Genomic DNA, 22021 nt, shown 5'->3' with positions numbered 1-22021 from the left:
CTAACAGGGCAGCACGGTGCAGAGGGGTTAGTGCGTCTGCCTCACAATATGAAGGTCCTGGGTTTGATCCTGCGCTCGGGATCTTTCTGTGTGGAGTTTGCATGTTCTCCCCGTGACTGCGTGGGTTCCCTCCGGGTACTCCGGCTTCCTCCCACCTCCAAAAACATGCACCTGGGGATAGGTTGATTGGCAACACTAAATTGGCCTTAGTGTGTGAATGTTGTCTGTCTATCTGTGTTGGCCCTCCGATGAGGTGGCGACTTGTCCAGGGTGTACCCCGCCTTCCGTCCGATTGTAGCTGAGATAGGCTCCAGCACCCCCTGCGACCCCGAAAGGGATAAGCGGTAGGAAATGGATTGATGGATGGATTGTCCTAACATTGTATACTATCAGTGTGTTTAAAGTTTGTTCAGTACTTTAATCTGTCTAGTAGAGTATGACGAAATGTATCAAGTTAGAATTGATGTTGATTATGCAGGTGTTGGACATATCAGGGAGTCTCCATGTTGACATTGACACAGCACATCCAACACAAATCCAATATATTCCGGCTCACTTTCTGTGTACGGGCTGATGTGATTACGTCTCCCTGAGCCTCACACTTGCCCGCAGACAGTCTTGCTCCATCATCTAATTGGATAACTTTGGTGTTAATCCAGCAGCCCTACATGGCAAATATACTCTGCCAAAAAGCAGTCACATGGATGACAAACATTTGCCAATTCAAAGAGCTAAAGACTCCTGTTGCAGCGTTTGGTTCACGGAGTCATCTAAAAGTAATGCAGGGTGAAACACATAACGGCGCATTGCAGGTGTGACGATGCTCATTTATCCACGAGAGCGTGTACTATGACAAGTTATTGTGGAATTTGCATTTGTAAGAGTCCCACGAACCATCGTCTTCTACAGTCGACATTTGTGATTTGCAAAACAAACTCACCAAAACAGTATAGTACTGTACTTGGATAATTGTTAGATTTATTATATTTTCATAGGAAAAAACAAGTGGTACGATGTCTGACATTTGTCACATGTCCTCTTAGTTCACAATATACCTTATACAACAGGTATAACTTGATTCATAGGTCCACTCAATGATTTTTTTTTAGCATACAGTGATACCTCAACTTATCAATCAATCAATCAATGTTTATTTATATAGTCCTAAATCACAAGTGTCTCAAAGGGCTGCACAAGCCACAAAGACATCCTCGGTACAGAGCCCACATAAGGGCAAGGAAAAACTCACCCCAGTGGGATGTCGGGAACTTACTATATTTTCCGAACTATAAGGAATCCTGTTTTTCCCCTCAAACCTCGACAATGTACCTTATAACCCGGTGCGCCTAATGTATGGAATAATTCAGATATTGCTTACAAGCCTCGAAGCAATTTTTTTTGGTACATGGTGTAATGATGACCAGTAGATGGCAGTCAAACATAAGAGATTCATGTAGACTGCACTATGATGGCAATATGACTGACGTAAACACCACCAACATTTTATATGTTCTATTGAAAATATATAGAACGTTATACACGACGCTCAAAAATCCATCAAAATTATTCAGTACGACTTTGGTAAGCTATGAAGCCGCACCGCTTGATGTGCTTCAACATACGAGTATTATTATGTTGTGTGTATAAGGTAAGACATTATCTGGCGTTTTGTTCCGCAATATTGAGCAAAAGCAACTTTTCATACCTTCTGGTACCTGCTGATCTGTATTTGGGATCTGCATAAATCCTGAAAATTTGCCCACGTCCGCCTCTAGTAGTCCGTGCCGACACCATAACCAACTTTTTCTCTATCTTCTTGTTATGTGATATTCATCCTCCACTGTTGCCATTTCTAATATATAGTAGTGTAAAGTTCTTACCGTATTTTTATACATATATACATAGTTTGGTGGGGGGTGCGACTTATACTCAGGAGCGACTTATGTGTGAAATGATTAACACATTACCGTAAAATATCAAATAATATTATTTAGCTCATTCACGTAAGAGACTAGACGTATAAGATTTCATGGGATTTAGCGATTAGGAGTGACAGATTGTTTGGTAAACGTATAGCATGTTCTATATGTTATAGTTATTTGAATGACTCTTACCATAATATGTTACGTTAACATACCAGGCACGTTCTAAGTTGGTTATTTATGCCTCATATAACGTACACTTATTCAGCCTGTTGTTCACTATTCTTTATTTATTTTAAATTGCCTTTCAAATGTCTATTCTTGGTGTTGGCTTTTATCAAATACATTTTATATATGTTTTTTTCCTTCTTCATTATGCCTTTTCGGCAGGTGCGACTTATACTCCGAAAAATACGGTACTTATATCTGTCAGTAAACTCGCCATGAGGGCGCTAAAACATACCGGTGTAGTGAGTTTACATTATTCACCCAAGGAACTTTAGTTATTAGAGTTGCGGTCAGACGTTTTTTCACGGGACACATTTCCTGTGTTGTTTACGGATGCTGCTCCGTTATTGATTTAAGTTAAGTCTGAATGTCATTAAAACAGTTAGCTCCATCTTTTGACAATTCTTCCACTCCCGTCCTTGCACGCTACACCGCTACAAAAAAGATAGCGGAGAAATGACGCTGCAGAAATAAGACCGCCCACAAAACGGCGCATCCTGAATCGACTGTCAGAAAGCGTCTTGAAGATGATCTGTAAAACATAATCTATGCAACATTTTGACCGAAGAACCACCATTACATGTTATGTAGACCAGTGGTCCCCAACCGGTACCGGTCCGTGGCTCGATTAGTACCGGGCCGCACAAGAGAAAAAAAAATATATATATATATATATATATATATATATATATATATATATATATATATATATATATATACACTCCACATGTGTTCATTCATAGTTTTGATGCCTTCAGTGACAATCTACAATGTAAATAGTCATGAAAATAAAGAAAATGCATTGAATGAGAAGGTGTGTCCAAACTTTTGTGTGTACTGTATAGCAGTGTTTTTCAACCACTGTTCCGCGGCACACTAGTGTACCGTGAGATATTGTTTGGTGTGCCGTGGGACATCACGTCATTTCACCTAATTGGGTTCAAAATATTTTATGCAAACCAGTAATTACAATCCGCAAATAATGTGCCGTTGTTGAGTGTCTGTACTGTCTAGAGCTCGGCATATCAGTGTAGGTGGCAGCAGGTAGCGAATTGCTTTGTTGATGTCGGGAACACGGTTCGTCCTGATCACAATATGCGGGAGGCAGCGTGCAGGTAAAAAGGTATCTAATGCTTAAACCAAAAATAAACAAAAGGCAAGTGCCGCTAAGAAAAGGCATTGAAGCTTAAATTAAATTAAATTAAAGTACCAATGATTGTTACACACACACTAGGTATGGTGAAATTTGTCCTCTGCATTTGACCCATCCCCTTGATCACCCCCTGGGAGGTGAGGGGAGCAGTGGGCAGCAGCGGTGCCGCGCCCGGGAATCATTTTTGGTGATTTAACCCCCAATTCCAACCCTTGATGCTGAGTGCCAAGCAGGGAGGCAATGGGTCCCATTTTTTAGTCTTTGGTATGACTCGGCCGGGGTTTGAACTCACAACCTACCGATCTCAGGGCGGACACTCTAACCACTAGGCCACTGAGTATGTAAGGATTGCTATGCAAAACGAAGCTAAAACTGAACTCGCTGCAAAGTAAACAAAAACAGGATGCTGGACGACAGCAAAGACTTACAGCGTGTGGAGCAGACGGCGTCCACAAAGTACATCCGTACATGACAATCAACACCAAAATAGGAGCGCAAGACAAGAACTAAAACACTACACACGGGAAAACACCAAAAAACTCAAAATAAGTCACTTCGTAATGTGACAGGTCGTGACAGTGCACCTACTTTGAGACAAGAGCTATAGTGTTGCATTGTTGGTTATGGTTTGAATTCATATCCAACAATTGCGAGAACGACTTTTTATTGTCAATATCGGCTGCTGAGTTTGATTTTTTTATGTTTTCTGCTCGAAGTGTGCCTCGGGATTTTTTCGATTAAAAAAAATGTGCCTTGGCTCAGAAAGGGTTGAAAAACACTGCTGTATAGCACACAGATGTTTTTCAACTAGGTATGCCACAACTGTCAGTGGGTCTGCTTGTCATTAATGTTGACAACCAAAAAAAATGGAGCAAACCACAGACATAGTAAATGTAGCACATGGTAACATTAATAGCTGACGCTTTTATGTTGAGCTAACTTGCTTTGCAGGCTTAATTTTGGCTATATGCTCCATGCCTGCATTCAGATGTGACAGTTGACACCAAACTAATCTCCTTGCAAATGTACGTCGTGCGCGGGGATTGCGGATGTCAGAAAAATGAGAGACACTTCTAATTTTCCACACGCTGCACCAGTGTTGTAGTAGTGACAGCCGGGTGTTAATACTGCATTTCACATGAGAAGAGCCGTCCACTCACACTCAGCACCATTGACTGGAGAGCGGTGGACTAAGACTTTATAAAGACTTCAAAAGCAAAGATGGCGAATGGTGCTTGGCTCGCTGGAAGACCGTGGATCTGAAGAACATGAGAGTTCAACTTATTTTATGTCATACTTGCCAACCCTCCCGGATTTTCCGGGAGACTCACGAAATTCAGCGCCTCTCCCGAAAACCTCCCGGGACACATTTTCTCCCGAAAATCTCCGCTTTCCCACAATATAAACAGCGTACCTGCCCAATCACGTTATAACTGTAGAATGATGGAGGGCGAGTTCTTGGTTTCTTATGTGGGTTTATTGTTAGGCAGTTTCATTAAGGTCCTCCCAGCGCGGCAACAACACACAACAGCAGCAGTCACGTTTTCGTCTACCGTAAAGCAGTTCGTCTGCCGTAAACAGCAATGCTGTGACACACTTAAACAGGACAATACTGCCATCTAGTGCATTTGATGAAAGCACTTTTGTGCGTGCCACACAGCAATGCATCATCAGAGAGGGTGTTCAGCATGGTTAGAAAAATAGTGACAGAGAATAGAACAAGGATGGACAATTCAACCCTTAACTCAACAATGAGTAGATGAGTGTTATGTGGGTGTATATGTGTAAATAAATGAACACTGAAATTCAAGTATTTATTATATATATATATATATATATATATATATATATATATATATATATATATATTTCAGTGAATTCTAGCTATAAATATATATTTATTTTATTATATATATATATATATATATATATGGATAAGCGGTAGAAAATGGATGGATGGAGATATATATATATATATATATATATATATATAATAAAATAAATATATATTTATAGCTAGAATTCACTGAAAGTCAAGTATTTCTTGTATATATATATATATATATGTATATATGTGTATATATATATATATATGAAATACTTGACTTAGTATTTCTTATATATATATATATATATATATATATATATATATATATATATATATATATATATATATATATATATATATATATATATGAAATACTTGACTTGGTGAATTCTAGCTGTAAATATACTCCTCCCCTCTTAACCACGCCCCCAACCACGCCCCCGCCCCCCCACCTCCCGAAATTGGAGGTCTCAAGGTTGGCAAGTATGTTTTATGTAGTGTATCATTTCCCCTCAGCACATGTGGAATTTTTGGCCAAACACACGACTCAGTGATGAATATGTAAAAGTGAGCATGTTTTGCATGTCAAGGCACCCAAGTTGAAATAATGCAATGAACATATTTAGATGATACTGACTAGGGTTGTACGGTACACCGGTATTAGCATAGTACCGCGATACTAATGAATCATATTCGGTACTATACCGCCTCTAAAAAAGTATCGGCCCCAGTCCAGCCCCAGTCGGCAGTGTTTTAGCTACTTAGCTACTTCCAAATCACTAATCCGCGCCTCCATGGCGACAAATAAAGTAAGTTTCTTACAAGTATCATCCCTGCAGGACGAGGAATAGCTAAACATGCTTCACTGCACACCGTAGATCACCGGCGTCACAATGTAAACAAATGCCATTGGTGGATCTACACCTGACATCCACTGTAATGATACCAAGTACAGGAGTGTGTCTAGTCGATACTACTATGATTACATATGTATGGCATCACAACATCTTCTTTCGTTTAAAAAAAATGTATATTATGTTTATAAACTCAGGAAATATGTCCCTGGACACATGAGGACTTTGAATATGACCAATGTATGATCCTGTAACTACTTGGTATCGTATCGATACCTACATTTGTGGTATCATCCAAAACTAATGTAAAGTATCACACAACAGAAGAATAAGTGATTATTACATTTTAACAGAAGTGTAGATAAAATTAAAGTTAAAGTACCAATGATTGTCACACACACACGAACATGTTAAAAGAGAAAGTAAGCAGATATTAACAGTAAATGAACAAGTAGATTAATAATTAATTTTTTTACCACTCCTTAATCATTTTGACAAAATAATAGAATGGAAAATGACACAATATGTTACTGCATATGTCAGCAGACTAAATTAGTAGCCTTTGTTTGTTTACTTACTACTAAAAGACAAGTTGTCTTGTATGTTCACTATTTTATTTAAGGACAAACTTGCAATAATAAACATATGTTTAATGTGCCCTAAGATTTTTTGTTAAAATAAAACCAATAATGCAATTTTTTGTGGGCCCCTTTATTTATAAACGTACCGAAAAGTATTGAAATAATTTTGGTACCGGTACCACAATATTGGTATCGGGACAACACAAATACTGACTAATTACAGTGGAACCTCCATTTACGAACGCCTCTATTTGCGACCTCTTCGGTTTACCAACTTTTACATGGCGCCAAATATGCCTCAGTGTGCGAGCCATGTCTCGCCGTACGAACTACACCTAACATCCACTGTAATGATACCAAGAACAATAGCGTATCTAGTCGATACTACTATGATTACATCTATATTTTTTATAGTCACAAAATCTTTTTTCCTTTTTTAAAAACTCATATTATGTTTATAAAATCAGGAAATATGTCCCTGGATAAATGAGGACTTTGAATATGACCAATGTATGATCCTGTAACTACTTGGTATTGGATCGATACCTACATTTATAGTATCATCCAAAACAAAGGTAAAGCATCTAAACAACAGAAGAATAAGTGATTATTACATTTTAACACAATTGTTAAAAAGTGGATTAATAATCAATTTTTACAGGTTGTCCCTCATAATGTTGACGAAAGAGAATGATAAATGACACAATATGTTACTGCATATGTCAGCAGACAAATTAGGAGCCTTTGTTTGTTTACTTACTACTAAAAGACACGTTGTCTAGTATGATCACTATTTTATTTAAGGACAAAACTGTTCTTTGATTGCAATAATAAACATATGTTTAATGTGCCGTAATAATTTTTTGTTCAAATAAAACCAATAATGCCATTTTTTGTGGTCCCCCTTATTAAGAAAAGTATCGAAAAGTATCGAAATACATTTTGGTACCGGTACTAAAATATTGGTTTTGGTATAACACTAATACATATACATATACATATATATATATATATATATATATATATATATATATATACACACACACACATTATAGTGTCTTCAACATGTGCAGTTTTTTTTTAATTTAAATATAGGGACTAGGCAAGGCTAGAACCGATTAAAAAGGCGATTCAGAGGGTCATAAACTTTGCAAAAAAAAATCATCAGCTGTGCCCTCCCCTCCCTGAAGGATTTACACAACTCCCGTTGCCTCAACAGAGCAAAAAGCATCACCAGGGACAGCACACACCCTGGCTTCCACCAGTTCGACCTGCTACCATCGGGCAGGCCCTACAGGTCCATCAGAGCCAGAACAAATAGGCTCAGAGACAGCTTCTTTTCCAGAGCTGTCACCATCTTGAACTCTAACTTATAATAAATTATTCACCCTTATACAATATCCTACTCTAATACCCTACTGTGCAATATTATCCTTCGAGTGCAATACGTCCGACACTGATTGTCATTACTTTATTACTCCGGTACTCTTGTTTTGTTCTGTATATTGTACAGTATAGAGATGTCCGATAATGGCTTTTTTGCCGATATTCCGATATTGTCCAACTCTTAATTACCGATTCCGATATCAACCGATACCGATATATACAGTTGTGGAATTAACAGATTATTATGCCTAGTTTTGTTGTGATGCCCCGCAGGATGCAATAAACAATGTAAGAAGGTTTTCCAAAATAAATTAATTCAAGTTATGGAAAAAAAAATGCCAACGTGGTGCTGCCATATTTATTACTGAAGTCACAAAGTGCATTATTTTTTTTAACATGCCTCAAAACAGCAGCTTGGAATTTGGGACATGCTTGAGGCGGTTGAGGTGGGCGGGGTGGGGAGTTAGTGCTTCAAGGGTTTCTGGGTATTTGTTCTGTTGTGTTTATGTTGTGTTACGGTGCGGATGTTCTCCCGAAATGTGTTTGTCATTCTTGTTTGGTGTGGGTTCACAGTGTGGCGCATATTTGTAACAGTGTTAAAGTTGTTTATACGGCCACCCTCAATGTGACCTGTATGGCTGTTGACCAAGTATGCTTGGCATTCACTTGTGTGTGTGCAAATCCGTAGATATCATGTGACTGGGCCGGCACGTAAAGGCAGTGCCTTTAAGGCACGCCTCTAATATTGTTGTCTGGGTGGAAATCGGGAGAAATTCGGAAGAATGGTTGCCCCGGGAGATTTTCGGGAGGGGCACTGAAATTCGGGAGTCTCCCGGCAAAATCGGGAGGGATGGCAAGTATGACTGGGAGACGCAACTGCTCTGTACTTCTCCCTACGTCCGTGTACCGCTCCGTACAGCGGCGTGTTAAAAAGTCATAAATTTTACTTTTTGAAACCGATACCGATAATTTTCCGATATTACATTTTAATATCGGCAGTCCGATATTATCGGACATCTCTAGTACAGTATTTTGTATATTGTTTTGTATATTGTACAGGATTGCTTATTGTTTTTATTGGATAGTAGTCTGTTTATTTCAATTCTTATTTTTTATCTTTATTACTTCTTATGTGATTTTTTTATTTATTCCATATTTGTTTCCACTACCGCACCTTAAATTGGAGTCCCTAATCTTGTTATCTGCAAATACAATGACAATAAAGTCCATTCTATTCTCTATTCTATTCTATTAATCATGTTCACATTGAGTCTAAAGGGGAACTCTGCTTCACTATACAAACTTTCTGGTTTGTGAAACATGCTCAAGAACCATTTAAGTTAAATCTAGGTTCCACTGGACACACAACCCACTACACAAGAAAATAAGGCCTAAAGCAGGGGTGCCCAAAATTTTGCCTCAAGGGCCAGGGTGAAGATGTGTCAATGGGCCACGGGCAACACGCAGCAGAAACCACCATATATATATTTTGCCAAATATAAATTAGTATTAATCGTCAAGTTCGATAGCAACTACACTCTTAGAAATAAAAGTGCTAAGTAGAACCATATAAGGTTCTTCGGCTCGTCCTCATAGGAGAACCCTTTTTGGCTCCAGGTAGAACCTTTTTATAAAAGTTCCACCTGGAACCCTTTTGGAGGGTTCTACCTAGAACTGTGCGCGTAAGGTTCCACCCAGAACCCCCCATGAGAGGTTCTACAAAGAACCCACGCAGGGAGTTCCACTAAGAACCCTTTCATGTTTCAAAGGTTTCATCTAGAACCCACACTGGGAGTTCCACTAAGAACCCTTTCGTATTTCAAGGGTTTCATCTAGAACCCACACAGGGAGTTCCACTAAGAACCCTTTTGTATTTCAAGACTTTCATCTAGAACCCACGCAGGGAGTTCCACTAAGAACCCTTTCGTATTTCAAGGGTTTCATCTAGAACCCACACAGGGAGTTCCACTAAGAACCCTTTCGTTTGTCAAGGGTTTCATCTAGAACCCATGCAGGGAGTTCCACTAAGAACCCTTTCATGTTTCAAGGGTTTCATCTAGAACCCACACAGGGAGTTCCACAAAGAACTCTTTCATGTTTCAAGGGTTTCATCTAGACCTGACACAGGGGGTTCTAAAAACATCCCTTTTCAAAGGTTTTCACCGATAACCGTCTTGTCTTCTGAGGGTTCTATAAAGAACCATATTGTATTCTACAGATCAGTTTAGTTCATATTATATTGTGGTCATTTATCATGTTGACATTGAACAAACATTCAAAACATTTTAATGAGAAAAACATTTATTTAAAGATAGGCACCATTATTGGCAAATGTTATCAGGAAGTATGTCTCTGGTGACACAGGATCGTACCCATGCTTTCAACAATCCCTGAAGAACTCTTTCTTCCAAAAACGGTTCTCTGTATCAAAATAGTTCTTACTGGAACCCTTAGTGTTAGTGAGAACCCTTTTAAAACCAATTATTCAGAAAAGGGGTTTTAAAGGGTTCTCTGGATCAAAATGGTTCTTACTGGAACCATTAGCGTTACCAAGAACCCTTAAAAAACCCTTTCTTCGGGAAAGGGTTTTTCAGAAGCAAATGGTTCCAGTTAGAACCTCAGCCCTTGTAGAAGAACCCTTTTAGAACCCTTATTTCTAAGAGTGTAGTTAGCCTTGCGGATATGCCATCAATGATCATGTGAGCTTGACAGGTGTCAGTATTAATATTCATTACATTTGGGAGACCACACTTTGGCATGACAAACAAAATGACTTAGCAAGCCATACTGGACCCGCTGGCCCCATTTGGAGCATCCCTGGTCTAAAGGCATTCACTGTACTTTATTCCAATAATAATGAAGTTCATCTTACCTCTCACTTTCATCCCATGATATACAGGTCTGGTTTGTGGTGCCCTGGTGAATAAAATGCACAATCAATAAAAATAAAAAAAGGCATGGACAATACCTTTTGATATGCTACTTTGAAACAAAGATTGATTTTTCACTCACGTTGTACAAGTGAGAGAATTCAACTGTAACTGGAGCCGAGAGGGAAGCAGGGCTGGGTTTGATGGTGACCGATATGATCTTGGAGTTGAGAACTGTGCTGTTTCTACGGGGACGAAGAAAAAAAAACAAATATTACTGTGACCAAACATTTTAACAAGACTCCCTCGCTCTATAAACGATAAATGATGTATGGGTGATGTCGTGTCATAAAAAAAAAACAACAACACAATTTTATCCAAACACTATGCTGCATGCTGCCTTCTTTCTCAAGCTCTTCCACGAAAGTGAGGGGAAAAAAGGCAGCTTTAAAGCTTTCAATAATTTTACCATGATATTGAATTGTACTCCAATATACATTTTATGTCAACAAACAAAGTGACTATAAAAAAGACTATTGATTCCACGTTCAGTAATTTCAGCTCTGTGCGTAACTCCGTATTTAGTTCACTATTCAGTTAATTTTCGGTACAGTAAGAGTATAAAACAAATAACACACATTTGTAGTGTTATTATTAGTGTTATTATTGTTATTAGGATCAACATTTCAGCTTTTTCTGTTTTTTCTTTGTTTTATTTTTATTACGGATGTCAAAAACAAGTTGACTCATTTGATAATTCACACAAATAATGCATTAATAGGCTCCAGCGCCCCCCACAGCCCTGAAGGGAATAAGCGGTAGAAAATTGATGGATGTATACACAGATTAACAACACTATTTATTTTCAATGTACATGCTCCTTTTTACCTGAAAGTGTGATTGTTGTTACATGACCAGCTATCAGGTCAATGCCATTTGTAAATGCAAAGATGAGCAAGGCGACACAGGTGGCATATGCATTTTATTTTTTTATTTTTTTTTAATAATTTTTATTTTATTTGAGTTTTTTTTTTTTTATATATATATATATACTACAGATGCGCGGATAGGCAATTATTTCATCCGCAACCGCATCAGAAAGTCGTCAACCATCCGCCATCCACCCGTTTCTAACATTTGATCAGAACCGCACCCGCCCGCACCCGCCCGTTGTTATATATCTAATATAGACGATGCAAGGCATTAGTGAGGTTATAAAGCTTTTGCCTGTTAAAGAAAGGAGACTGATCCAATGCAGCACAGACATTCGCATGCCACGCTGTCACGACCCAGACGCACACCAGTGCGCAATCATATGGGAGCCGCGCTGAGCGCACCTCCAAGCGCGTCTCGCTGCCGGCGACGGCCGGGTATGGGCCCGACGCTCCAGCGCCATCCATTTTCAGGGCTAGTTGATTCGGCAGGTGGGTTGTTACACACTCCTTAGCGGGTTCCAACTTCCATGGCCACCGTCCTGCTGTCTATATCAACCAGGGTGAGCCCCACCCCTTTCGTGAGCGCACTGCGCGCGGAGTGACCCCTGTTACGCGCCCCCGGCAACAGGGGTGGCGGGCAGGTAAGCTGCGCGGGCGGAGCGCGCGGAGTGACCCCTGTTACGAGCCCCCGGCCACGGGGGTGGCGGGCAGGTAAGCTGCTTACCTGCTGCGCGTGACGCCGGCCGCGGCGAAGGCGGACGAGGCGGGGTGTCGGTGCGGTGGGCGCGGTGGTGACCCTGGACGTGCGTCGGGCCCTTCTCGCGGATCGCCTCAGCTACGGCTCCCGGTGGGGCCCTCTCGGGGGAAGGGGCCTCGGTCCCGGACCCCGGCGAGGCGTCCCTTCTCCGCTCCGTAAAAGTGTCCATCTCTTTTTTTTTTTTTCTTCTGTTGTGGCATATGCTGCAGGTGCCTGCTCGTTTTTCGTATGTGGGTAACAACATTTAACTATGTATATATATTTCCCAATTAGTTTAACTGCCACCCGCCTGAATCTATTTAAAATCTAATTTTTTTTTATTTCAACCGCCCGACCCGACGACCTGCGGATAAAATCTAATTTTTTTTAATTTCATCCGCCCGATCCACGGATAATCCGCGGACTCCGCGGTTGTGCCCGCAAACCGCGCATCTCTAATATATACATATATACATATATATATATATATATATATATATATATATATATATATATATGTATGTATGTATATATATATATATATATATATTTTTTTTTTTTTTTCTTTTCTTTCTTTTTAATACACTGTAGCACTTTGAGGTTGTTTGCTCAATGTAAAGTGCTTTTTACAAATAAAATATATTATTATTTTAATTTTATTTTATTTCATTTTACCGTATTTTTCAAAGTATAAGTCGCACTGGAGTATAAGTCGCACCTGCCGAAAATGCATAATAAAGAAGGAAAAAACATATATAAGTCGCACTGGAGCCCGACTTAAAATCCGAAAAATACGGTATTTATAATGATATATATATATATATTTTTTTACAAATAAATATCTTATTTAGACTTAGACTTAGACAAACTTTATAGATCCACAAGGGAAATTGTTCCACACAGTAGCTCAGTTACAAAGGTTGGATAGGGTAAGAATGGAAAGGATGATGCAGGTATAAAGTAGACTAAAAATGTACCATAGTAGCATTATAAAATATAATATATATGCAACCGAAATGTCTGGCGTCAAGCGGTTAGACGTGGCATTGCAGAAGCCGATTTGAGGAGAGGCCAGCTCGCAGAAGAGAAGAGAGACAGGAGGAAACGTACTGCAACTACCATCGCGCAGCAGGTCTCTCCACATGTTTGCACTAAGTGCAACAGGGACTTGGTCTGGCCTGTGGAGAACTGGGACAACGGAGACTCTTACCAGGAGGACTTTGAGTTGGATGCGCAGACACGGTACCGTGAGTACGCATGCAGCTGCGGCTTCCAAACATTTGATCGCTTGCCCGTACGTGCGTGCCGCTATGTGCATGTCACGTACGTAACTTTGGAGACTTTGGGGAAATATACGTGCTGTATGAACTTTGGGGAGGTGAACGGTACTTTGGGCTGTGGGATTGAGTGTGTTGTGCAGGTGTTTGAGTTGTATTGGCGGGTTATATGGACGGGAGGGGGGAGGTGTTTGTTATGCGGGATTAATTTGTGGCATATTAAATATAAGCCTGGTTGTGTTGTGGCTCATAGAGCTTGTGTTTATTTACTGTTTTAGTCATTCCCAGCTGAATATCAGGTCCCACCCGCTTCTCACAGCATCTTCCCTATCTGAATCGCTCCCACTGCCCTCTAGTCCTTCACTCTCACTTTCCTCATCCACAAATCTTTCATCCTCGCTCAAATTAATGGGGAAATCGTCGCTTTCTCGGTCCGAATCGCTCTCGCTGCTGGTGGCCATGATTGTAAACAATGTGCAGATGTGAGGAGCTCCACAACCTGTGACGTCACGCTACTCGTCTGCTACTTCCGGTACAGGCAAGACTTTTTTATCAGCGACCAAAAGTTGCGAACTTTATCGTCAATGTTCTCTACTAAATCCTTTCAACAAAAATATGGCGAAATGATCAAGTATGACACGTAGAATGGACCTGCTATCCCCGTTTAAATAAGAAAATCGCATTTCAGTAGGCCTTTAAGACCTATCTCTTCTCGCTGGCCTTTAACCTGAGCTGAGCCCCCCCCCCTCCCCACCTTTGCTTTAGTTTTTTTTTTCCAATTTGTCACACTTTTATTATTTCATTATTTATATCTTGCAATTTTACTTTTTATCCGAAGCCTTTCAGCGTATTTTTCTTTGTTTGTTTAGCTTATGCATTGTTTATGTTCTTCGTTTGTTTTTGGGTTTTTTTGTTTTGTTTTTTGCTCTATGCTTTTTAACCTGTAAAGCACTTTGGTCCAATTTAAAAATTGTTGTAAACGTGCTATATAAATAAACAGAGGTGGGTAGTAACGCGCTACATTTACTCCGTTACATCTACTTGAGTAACTTTTGGGATAAATTGTACTTCTAAGAGTAGTTTTAATGCAACATACTTTTACTTTTACTTGAGTATATTTATAGAGAAGAAACGCTACTTTTACTCCGCTACTTTTATCTACATTCAGCTCGCTACTCGCTACTAATTTTTATCGATCTGTTAATGCACGCTTTGTTTGTTTTGGTCTGTCAGACAGACCTTCATAGTGCCTGCGTTTCAACAAATACAGTCACTGGTGACGTTCACTCCGTTCCACCAATCAGATGCAGTAACTGGTGACGTTGGACCAATCAAACAGAGCCAGGGGTCACATGACCGGACTTAAACAAGTTGAAAAACTTATTGGGGTGTTATGATAAATATAAATGATAAATGGGTTGTACTTGTATAGCGCTTTTCTACCTTCAAGGTACTCAAAGCGCTTTGACACTACTTCCACATTTACCCATTCACACACACATTCACACACTGATGGAGGGAGCTGCCATGCAAGGCGCTAACCAGCACCCATCAGGAGCAAGGGTGAAGTGTCTTGCTCAGGACACAACGGACATGACGAGGTTGGTACTAGGTGGGGATTGAACCAGGGACCCTCGGGTCGCGCACGGCCATTCTTCCACTGCGCCACGCCGTTACCATTTAGTGGTCAATTGTACGGAATATATACTGTACTGTGCAATCTACTAATACAAGTTCCAATCAATCAATCAAAAGTGTGAAGGAAAAAAGACCATTTTTTATTTCAACCGTACACCCCGTCAAAAGCCTAAAGACTGACTGCACAGTTCCTGTCTTCACAATAAAAGTGCCGCTCCATCGCGCCTGCGCTTTCAAAATAAGAGTCTCCGAAAGCCTGCGCAAACAAGCTAGCAAGCTACGGAGTTTGCCGCCAATGTATTTCTTGTAAAGTGTATAAAAACGAATATGTAAGCTGGACAAATAAGATGCCAAAAACCAACCACTTTCATGTGGTATTAGACAGAAAGGAGGAACTTTTTTTCTCCTCCATTTGAAAACGTGGACGTTTGTCATCCCTACTGTCTGATTCCAATCAATGCAAGTCATCAGAATCAGGTAATACACCAACTTATATTCTTGTCTTCATGAAAGAAAGGAATCTATATGTGTTAAACATGCATGTATATTCATTAAAACACTATTAACATGTAAACAAAAACGGCAAAAAATATATATATAAATTATATACTGTATATATCAATGTATGTATGTATATATATATATATATATATATATATATATGTATATATGTGTGTGTGTGTATATATATATATATATATATATATATATATATATATATATATATATATATATGATATGTGTGTGTATGTTACTCATCAGTTACTCAGTACTTGAGTAGTTTTTTTTTACAACATACTTTTTACTTAAGTAAATATTTGGGTGACTACTCCTTACTTTTACTTGAGTAATAAATCTCTAAAGTAACAGTACTCTTACTTGAGTACAATTTCTGGCTACTCTACCCACCTCTGTAAATAAAGTTGCCTTGCCTTGCCTAGGAACGCCGGTTGGGTTCAGTGGTCCCGGACGAGTTCTGGCTCTTTGCTTCATTTTGTTTTGTTTGTTCATCTTTTTTCTTCGACCATATCGGGCGACAAAGTTGAAGTTACAGTTGCTGTTATGTCTCTTGCTGTGTTTTACTACCTTTTTTTCCCCAAAGTCCATCCCCAGCTTGTCCAACCAGATCCCAGCAATCGTTAACGTGAAGCCGTTGTCTTCAATTACTACTGTACGGTCTCCCTTTCCTCCCTGTCAAGCCGTGTTCTGTTCGATGGGGTTACAAACAAACAAACCACTCCGCTGTAGAACAGCAAATCTGTTCTGACAAAATAAATATGTCTGTCCTTCATGATCAGCTTGCTGAACAGGACAGGTTCGGAGGGTCGGTGTATGTTACAACTAAGTCGTAATCCTTTTGTTTTGGCCGTCAGAGGTACAGAACATTGTTTTTTCCACAGCGTAATAACATTCTAGGCCATTTTCTGCTTATTTAGTAGTCATTGCGATCCCTCGCTTTCATAGCATCCATCAATCATGGGAAATTAGGCAATCACAAGGGAATTAATTGCTACTGGAGGTGCTTTTCTGGAGGATTCCGGACAGCCAAAACACGTTTCTCACGTGCCTTGCTCGGGTTTCTCACGGCATCGGTGTAGGCTTTAAGCACAATTACCCCCCTCGCCGTTGTAAAACACAATCAGTCACTTTAATCTCTAATGGCATCTAGTCTCTTGCCTCAAACTCATCTCATTTTGCTCAAGGGGCAATCAAATGCAAAAAAAATGAAAAAAGATAAGGATGGAGGGAAATGTCAGATGGCTAGAGGCCTAGTGCAGTGGTTCTCAAACTTTGTTCAGTGATGTACCCCCTCTGAACATTGTTTTAATTCAAGTACCCCCTAATAAGCATACTTGCCAACCTTGAGACCTCCGATTTCGGGAGGTGGGGGGTGGGGGCGTGGTAGGGGTGGGGCGGGGCGTGGTTAAGAGGGGAGGAGTATATTGACAGCTAGAATTCACCAAGTCAAGTATTTCATACATATATATATATATATATATATATATATATATATATATATATATCCTGAAAATCAAAACTTTGTTTAGATCATTGATACTTCAAACGTGCATAAATAAATATTAAGGAATATAACATAACTTGGCTTCTGAGAGTTTCAAAATGTAATGAAGAAAATGCTAAAGTTGTTGATAAACAAGCAATTATATTAATAATTAAATATGGTCATTTTAAATGAATTATTATGATAATTTAAAATCAATTATTTCAAATATGTTTATTTTAATGTATAATTCTACGGCTGGATGTAATAAGGAGTCACGAAAAAATGCAAATAAAAATACAATTAATTTTGATGTTTTTAGCAAAATATAGTAAAAATGTATTTAGTTTTGTTGTTTTTTTTAATTAATAAATATATTTATTTTTAGGTAAGATAAACATAATAATACAATTTATCTCTAGTCTGGATGATTTAGTTCTTGTCACCCTGTTGTCCTCCCGTCATGAAAAAAGGCTGTCCTCACTCAGGTCCGCATGGAGCTGGAGGGGGCGTGGCTTCCAGCTCCGGCTGAAAATCGGGAGATTTTCGGGAGAATATTTGTCCCGGGAGGTTTTCGGGAGAGGTGCTGAATTTCGGGAGTCTCCCGGAAAATTAGGGAGGGTTGGCAAGTATGCCTAATAAGAGCCAAGCATTTTTGGTTGAAAAAAAAAAGAGATAAAGAAGTAAAATACAGCACTATGTCATCAGTTTCTGATTTATTAAATTGTATAAAAGTGCAAAATATTGCTCATTTGTTGTGGTCTTTCTTGAACTATGTGGGAAAAAAAGATATAAAAATAACTAAAAACTTGTTGAAAAACAAACAAGTGATTCAATTATAAATAAAGATTTCTACACATAGAAGTAATCATCAACTTAAAGTGCCCTCTTTGGGGATTGTAATAGAGATCCATCTGGATTCATGAACTTAATTCGAAACATTTCTTCACAAAAAAAGAAATCTTTAACATAAATATTTATGGAACATGTCCACAAAAAATCTAGCTGTCAAGACTGAATATTGCATTGTTGCATTGTAATGAATGGAATAGCCTACTTGATTTGATGTTCAGTTTATGAACTTACATTCATATTTTGTTGAAGTATTATTCAATAAATATATTTATAGAGGATTTTTGAATTTTTGCTATTTTTAGAATATTTAAAAAAAATCTCACGTACCCCTTGGCATACCTTCAAGTACCCCCAGGGGTACGCGTACCCCCATTTGAGAACCACTGGCCTAATGTACGGAATAATTCTGGTTTTGCTTACCTGACGACCTCGAAGCAATTTTATTTGGTACATGGTGTAATGATAAGTCTGACCAGTAGATGGCAGTCAAACATAAAATATACATGTAGTCTGCACTATGATGGCAATATGACTCAAGTAAACAACACCAACATTTTATGTATCTCAATTGAAAATATGGAACATTACACACGGCACTCATACGGCGTGTGCATAAGGTAATACATATTATCTGCCGTTTTGTTTCACAATATTATGCAAAAGCAACTTTTCTTACCTTCTGGTACCTGCTGAGTCTGAATCTAGCTGTCAACACTGAATATTGCATTGTTGCATTTCTTTTCACAGTTCTTTTTGACAGACATTTAAAAAAAATCTCACGTACCCCTTGGCATACCTTCAAGTACCCGTAGGGGTACGCATACCCCCATTTGAGAACCACTGGCCTAGTGGTTAGAGTGTCCGCCCCGAGATCGGTAGGTTGCGAGTTCAAACCCCGGCCGAGTCATACCAAAAGACTATAAAAATGGGACCTGTTACCTCTCTGCTTGGCACTCAGCATCAAGGGTTGGAATTGGGGGTTAAATCACCAAAAATTATTCCCGAGCGTCACCACCACAGCTCCCCTCACCTCCCAGGGGGTGAACAAGGGGATGAGTCAAATGCAGAGGACAAATTTCACCACACCTAGTGTGTGTGTGACAATCATTGGTACTTTATCTTTAACTTTAAGATGCTGAGGAAGATGAAAGCCGAGTACTGAAATGTAGGGTGTGATTAACTTTCCCAGTTCTATATGTTGCTATTCTTCCTAGCAGCTTGTGACGGGTTGTCTACCATCCTTAAGAGCTTAGTCTGAGTATGATCTTGAAAATTGTACATAATGTATGCAAATGCAGTGACATAAACTGCAGGCATATGGAGGGGGTGTTACTTTGCGCACTCCCCTGTGTCGCTTTTTCTCCCCCGCCATGCGCATCTCGCTTTTTGCAGAGAGGAGCTGCCATCTTTGCACATTTAAAAATTGATGTGAAACAAAGCTGAACTGATGAGCCGCACGCTGACAGCATTTGTTTTCACGGCATCGTAAAAATTCACCGCGGAAAAGTGGTTTTCTTATGGGTGCATGTTTGTTGAACGCACGGGTTGCGTTTATTGCACTCGTCTATTGAGTTATAGTTGACTTCTCAGAAGTAGAATGTCTTTGCCTTCGCCTCGTTGCAACCTCTTGGACAGTGTGTGAAGGAAATGAAAACATGAAAGATTTCTGCCCCAAAGTTTTTGTACGACATCTCGGTTTTAAAACATTGCACGTAGCAACTAGGGTTGGACAGTAAACCGGTATTAGTATAGTACCGCAATACTAATGAATAATTTTCTGTACTATACCGCCTCTGAAAAGTACCGGTCCATCACCCCCCCGTCCATACTTGCCAACCTTGAGACCTCCGAATTCAGGAGATGGGGGGGTGTATATATTTTCAAGTATTTCTTTTATATATATATATATATATATATATATATATATATATATATATATATATATATATATATATATATATATATATATACACAAACCCCGTTTCCATATGACTTGGGAAATTGTGTTAGATGTAAATATAAACGGAATACAATGATTTGCAAATCCTTTTCAAACCATATTCAGTTGAATGCACTACGAAGACAAGATATTTGATGTTCAAACTCATAAACTTAATTTTTTTTTTGCAAATAATAATTAACTTAGAATTTCATGGCTGCAACACGTGCCAAAGTAGTTGGGAAAGGGCATGTTCACCACTGTGTTACATGGCCTTTCCTTTTAACAACACTCAGTAAACGTTTGGGAACTGAGGAGACACATTTCTTAAGCTTCTCAGGTGGAATTCTTTCCCATTCTTGCTTGATGTACAGCTTAAGTTGTTCAACAGTCCGGGGGTCTCCGTTGTGGTATTTTAGGCTTCATAATGCGCCACACAGGTCTGGACTACAGGCAGGCCAGTCTAGTACCCGCACTCTTTTACTATGAAGCCACGTTGATGTAACACGTGGCTTGGCATTGTCTTGCTGAAATAAGCAGGGGCGTCCATGGTAACGTTGCTTGGATGGCAACATATGTTGCTCCAAAACCTGTATGTACCTTTCAGCATTAATGGCGCCTTCACAGATGTGTAAGTTACCCATGTCTTGGGCACTAATACACCCCCATACCATCACAGATGCTGGCTTTTCAACTTTGCGCCTAGAACAATCCGGATGGTTCTTTTCCTCTTTGGTCCGGAGGACACGACGTTCACAGTTTCCAAAAACAATTTGAAATGTGGACTCGTCAGACCACAGAACAGTTTACCACTTTGTATCAGTCCATCTTAGATGAGCTCAGGCCCAGCGAAGCCGACAGCGTTTCAGGGTGTTGTTGATAAACGGTTTTCGCCTTGCATAGGAGAGTTTAAACTTGCACTTACAGATGTAGCGACCAACTGTAGTTACTGACAGTGGGTTTCTGAAGTGTTCCTGAGCCCATGTGGTGATATCCTTTACACACTGATGTCGCTTGTTGATGCAGTACAGCCTGAGGGATCGAAGGTCACGGGCTTAGCTGCTTACGTGCAGTGATTTCTCCAATTCTCTCAACCCTTTGATGACGTTACGGATCGTAGATGGTGAAATCCCTAAATTCTTTGCAATAGCTGGTTGAGAAAGGTTTTTCTTAAACTGTTCAACAATTTGCTCACGCATTTGTTGACAAAGTGGTGACCCTCGCCCCATCCTTGTTTGTGAACAACTGAGCATTTCATGGAATCTACTTTTATACCCAATCATGGCACCCACCTGTTCCCAATTTGCCTGTTCACCTGTGGGATGTTCCAAATAAGTGTTTGATGAGCATTCCTCAACTTTATCAGTATTTATTGCCACCTTTCCCAACTTCTTTGGCATGTGTTGCTGGCATCAAATTCTAAAGTTAATGATTATTTGCAAAAAAAAAAAATGTTTATCAGTTTGAACATCAAATATGTTGTCTTTGTAGCATATTTAACTGAATATGGGTTGAAAATGATTTGCAAATCATTGTATTCCGTTTATATTTACATCTAACACAATTTCCTAACTCATGGAAACGGGGTTTGTATATATATATATATATATATATATATATATATATATATATATATATACCTGTGTGTATATATATATATATATATATATATATATATATATATATATATATATATGTATATATAAATAATCCGTTCATGAATGAGTATATCCGTTCGTCCACCGTGTTCAATGAAGAAGTCTGATCTACAAAATGTGCAGGCAGCATACCCCTTCCCCTTCGAGCTGTCCTGGATG

At 39.3% G+C, this 22021-nt stretch overlaps 1 protein-coding gene across 6 annotated transcripts in view; it reads right to left on the bottom strand.

Annotated features, from left to right (window-relative positions):
* Positions 1-22021, bottom strand: part of adgrb1a (adhesion G protein-coupled receptor B1a) — a 432260-nt gene that overhangs the window by 165369 nt on the left and 244870 nt on the right. For all 6 annotated transcript variants that reach the window (XM_061948457.2, XM_061948450.2, XM_061948442.2 and 3 more), the window contains 2 exons: positions 10965-11067; positions 10825-10868 (listed from right to left, as the gene is read on the bottom strand). In XM_061948457.2, the coding sequence (XP_061804441.2) occupies positions 10825-10868; positions 10965-11067 (147 nt within the window). The remainder of the gene's footprint in view (positions 1-10824; positions 10869-10964; positions 11068-22021) is intronic.

Source organism: Nerophis lumbriciformis, linkage group LG04, assembly GCF_033978685.3.
Source record: "Nerophis lumbriciformis linkage group LG04, RoL_Nlum_v2.1, whole genome shotgun sequence".
NCBI lineage: Eukaryota > Metazoa > Chordata > Actinopteri > Syngnathiformes > Syngnathidae > Nerophis > Nerophis lumbriciformis.
This window is presented reverse-complemented; position numbering and strand designations above follow the sequence as displayed.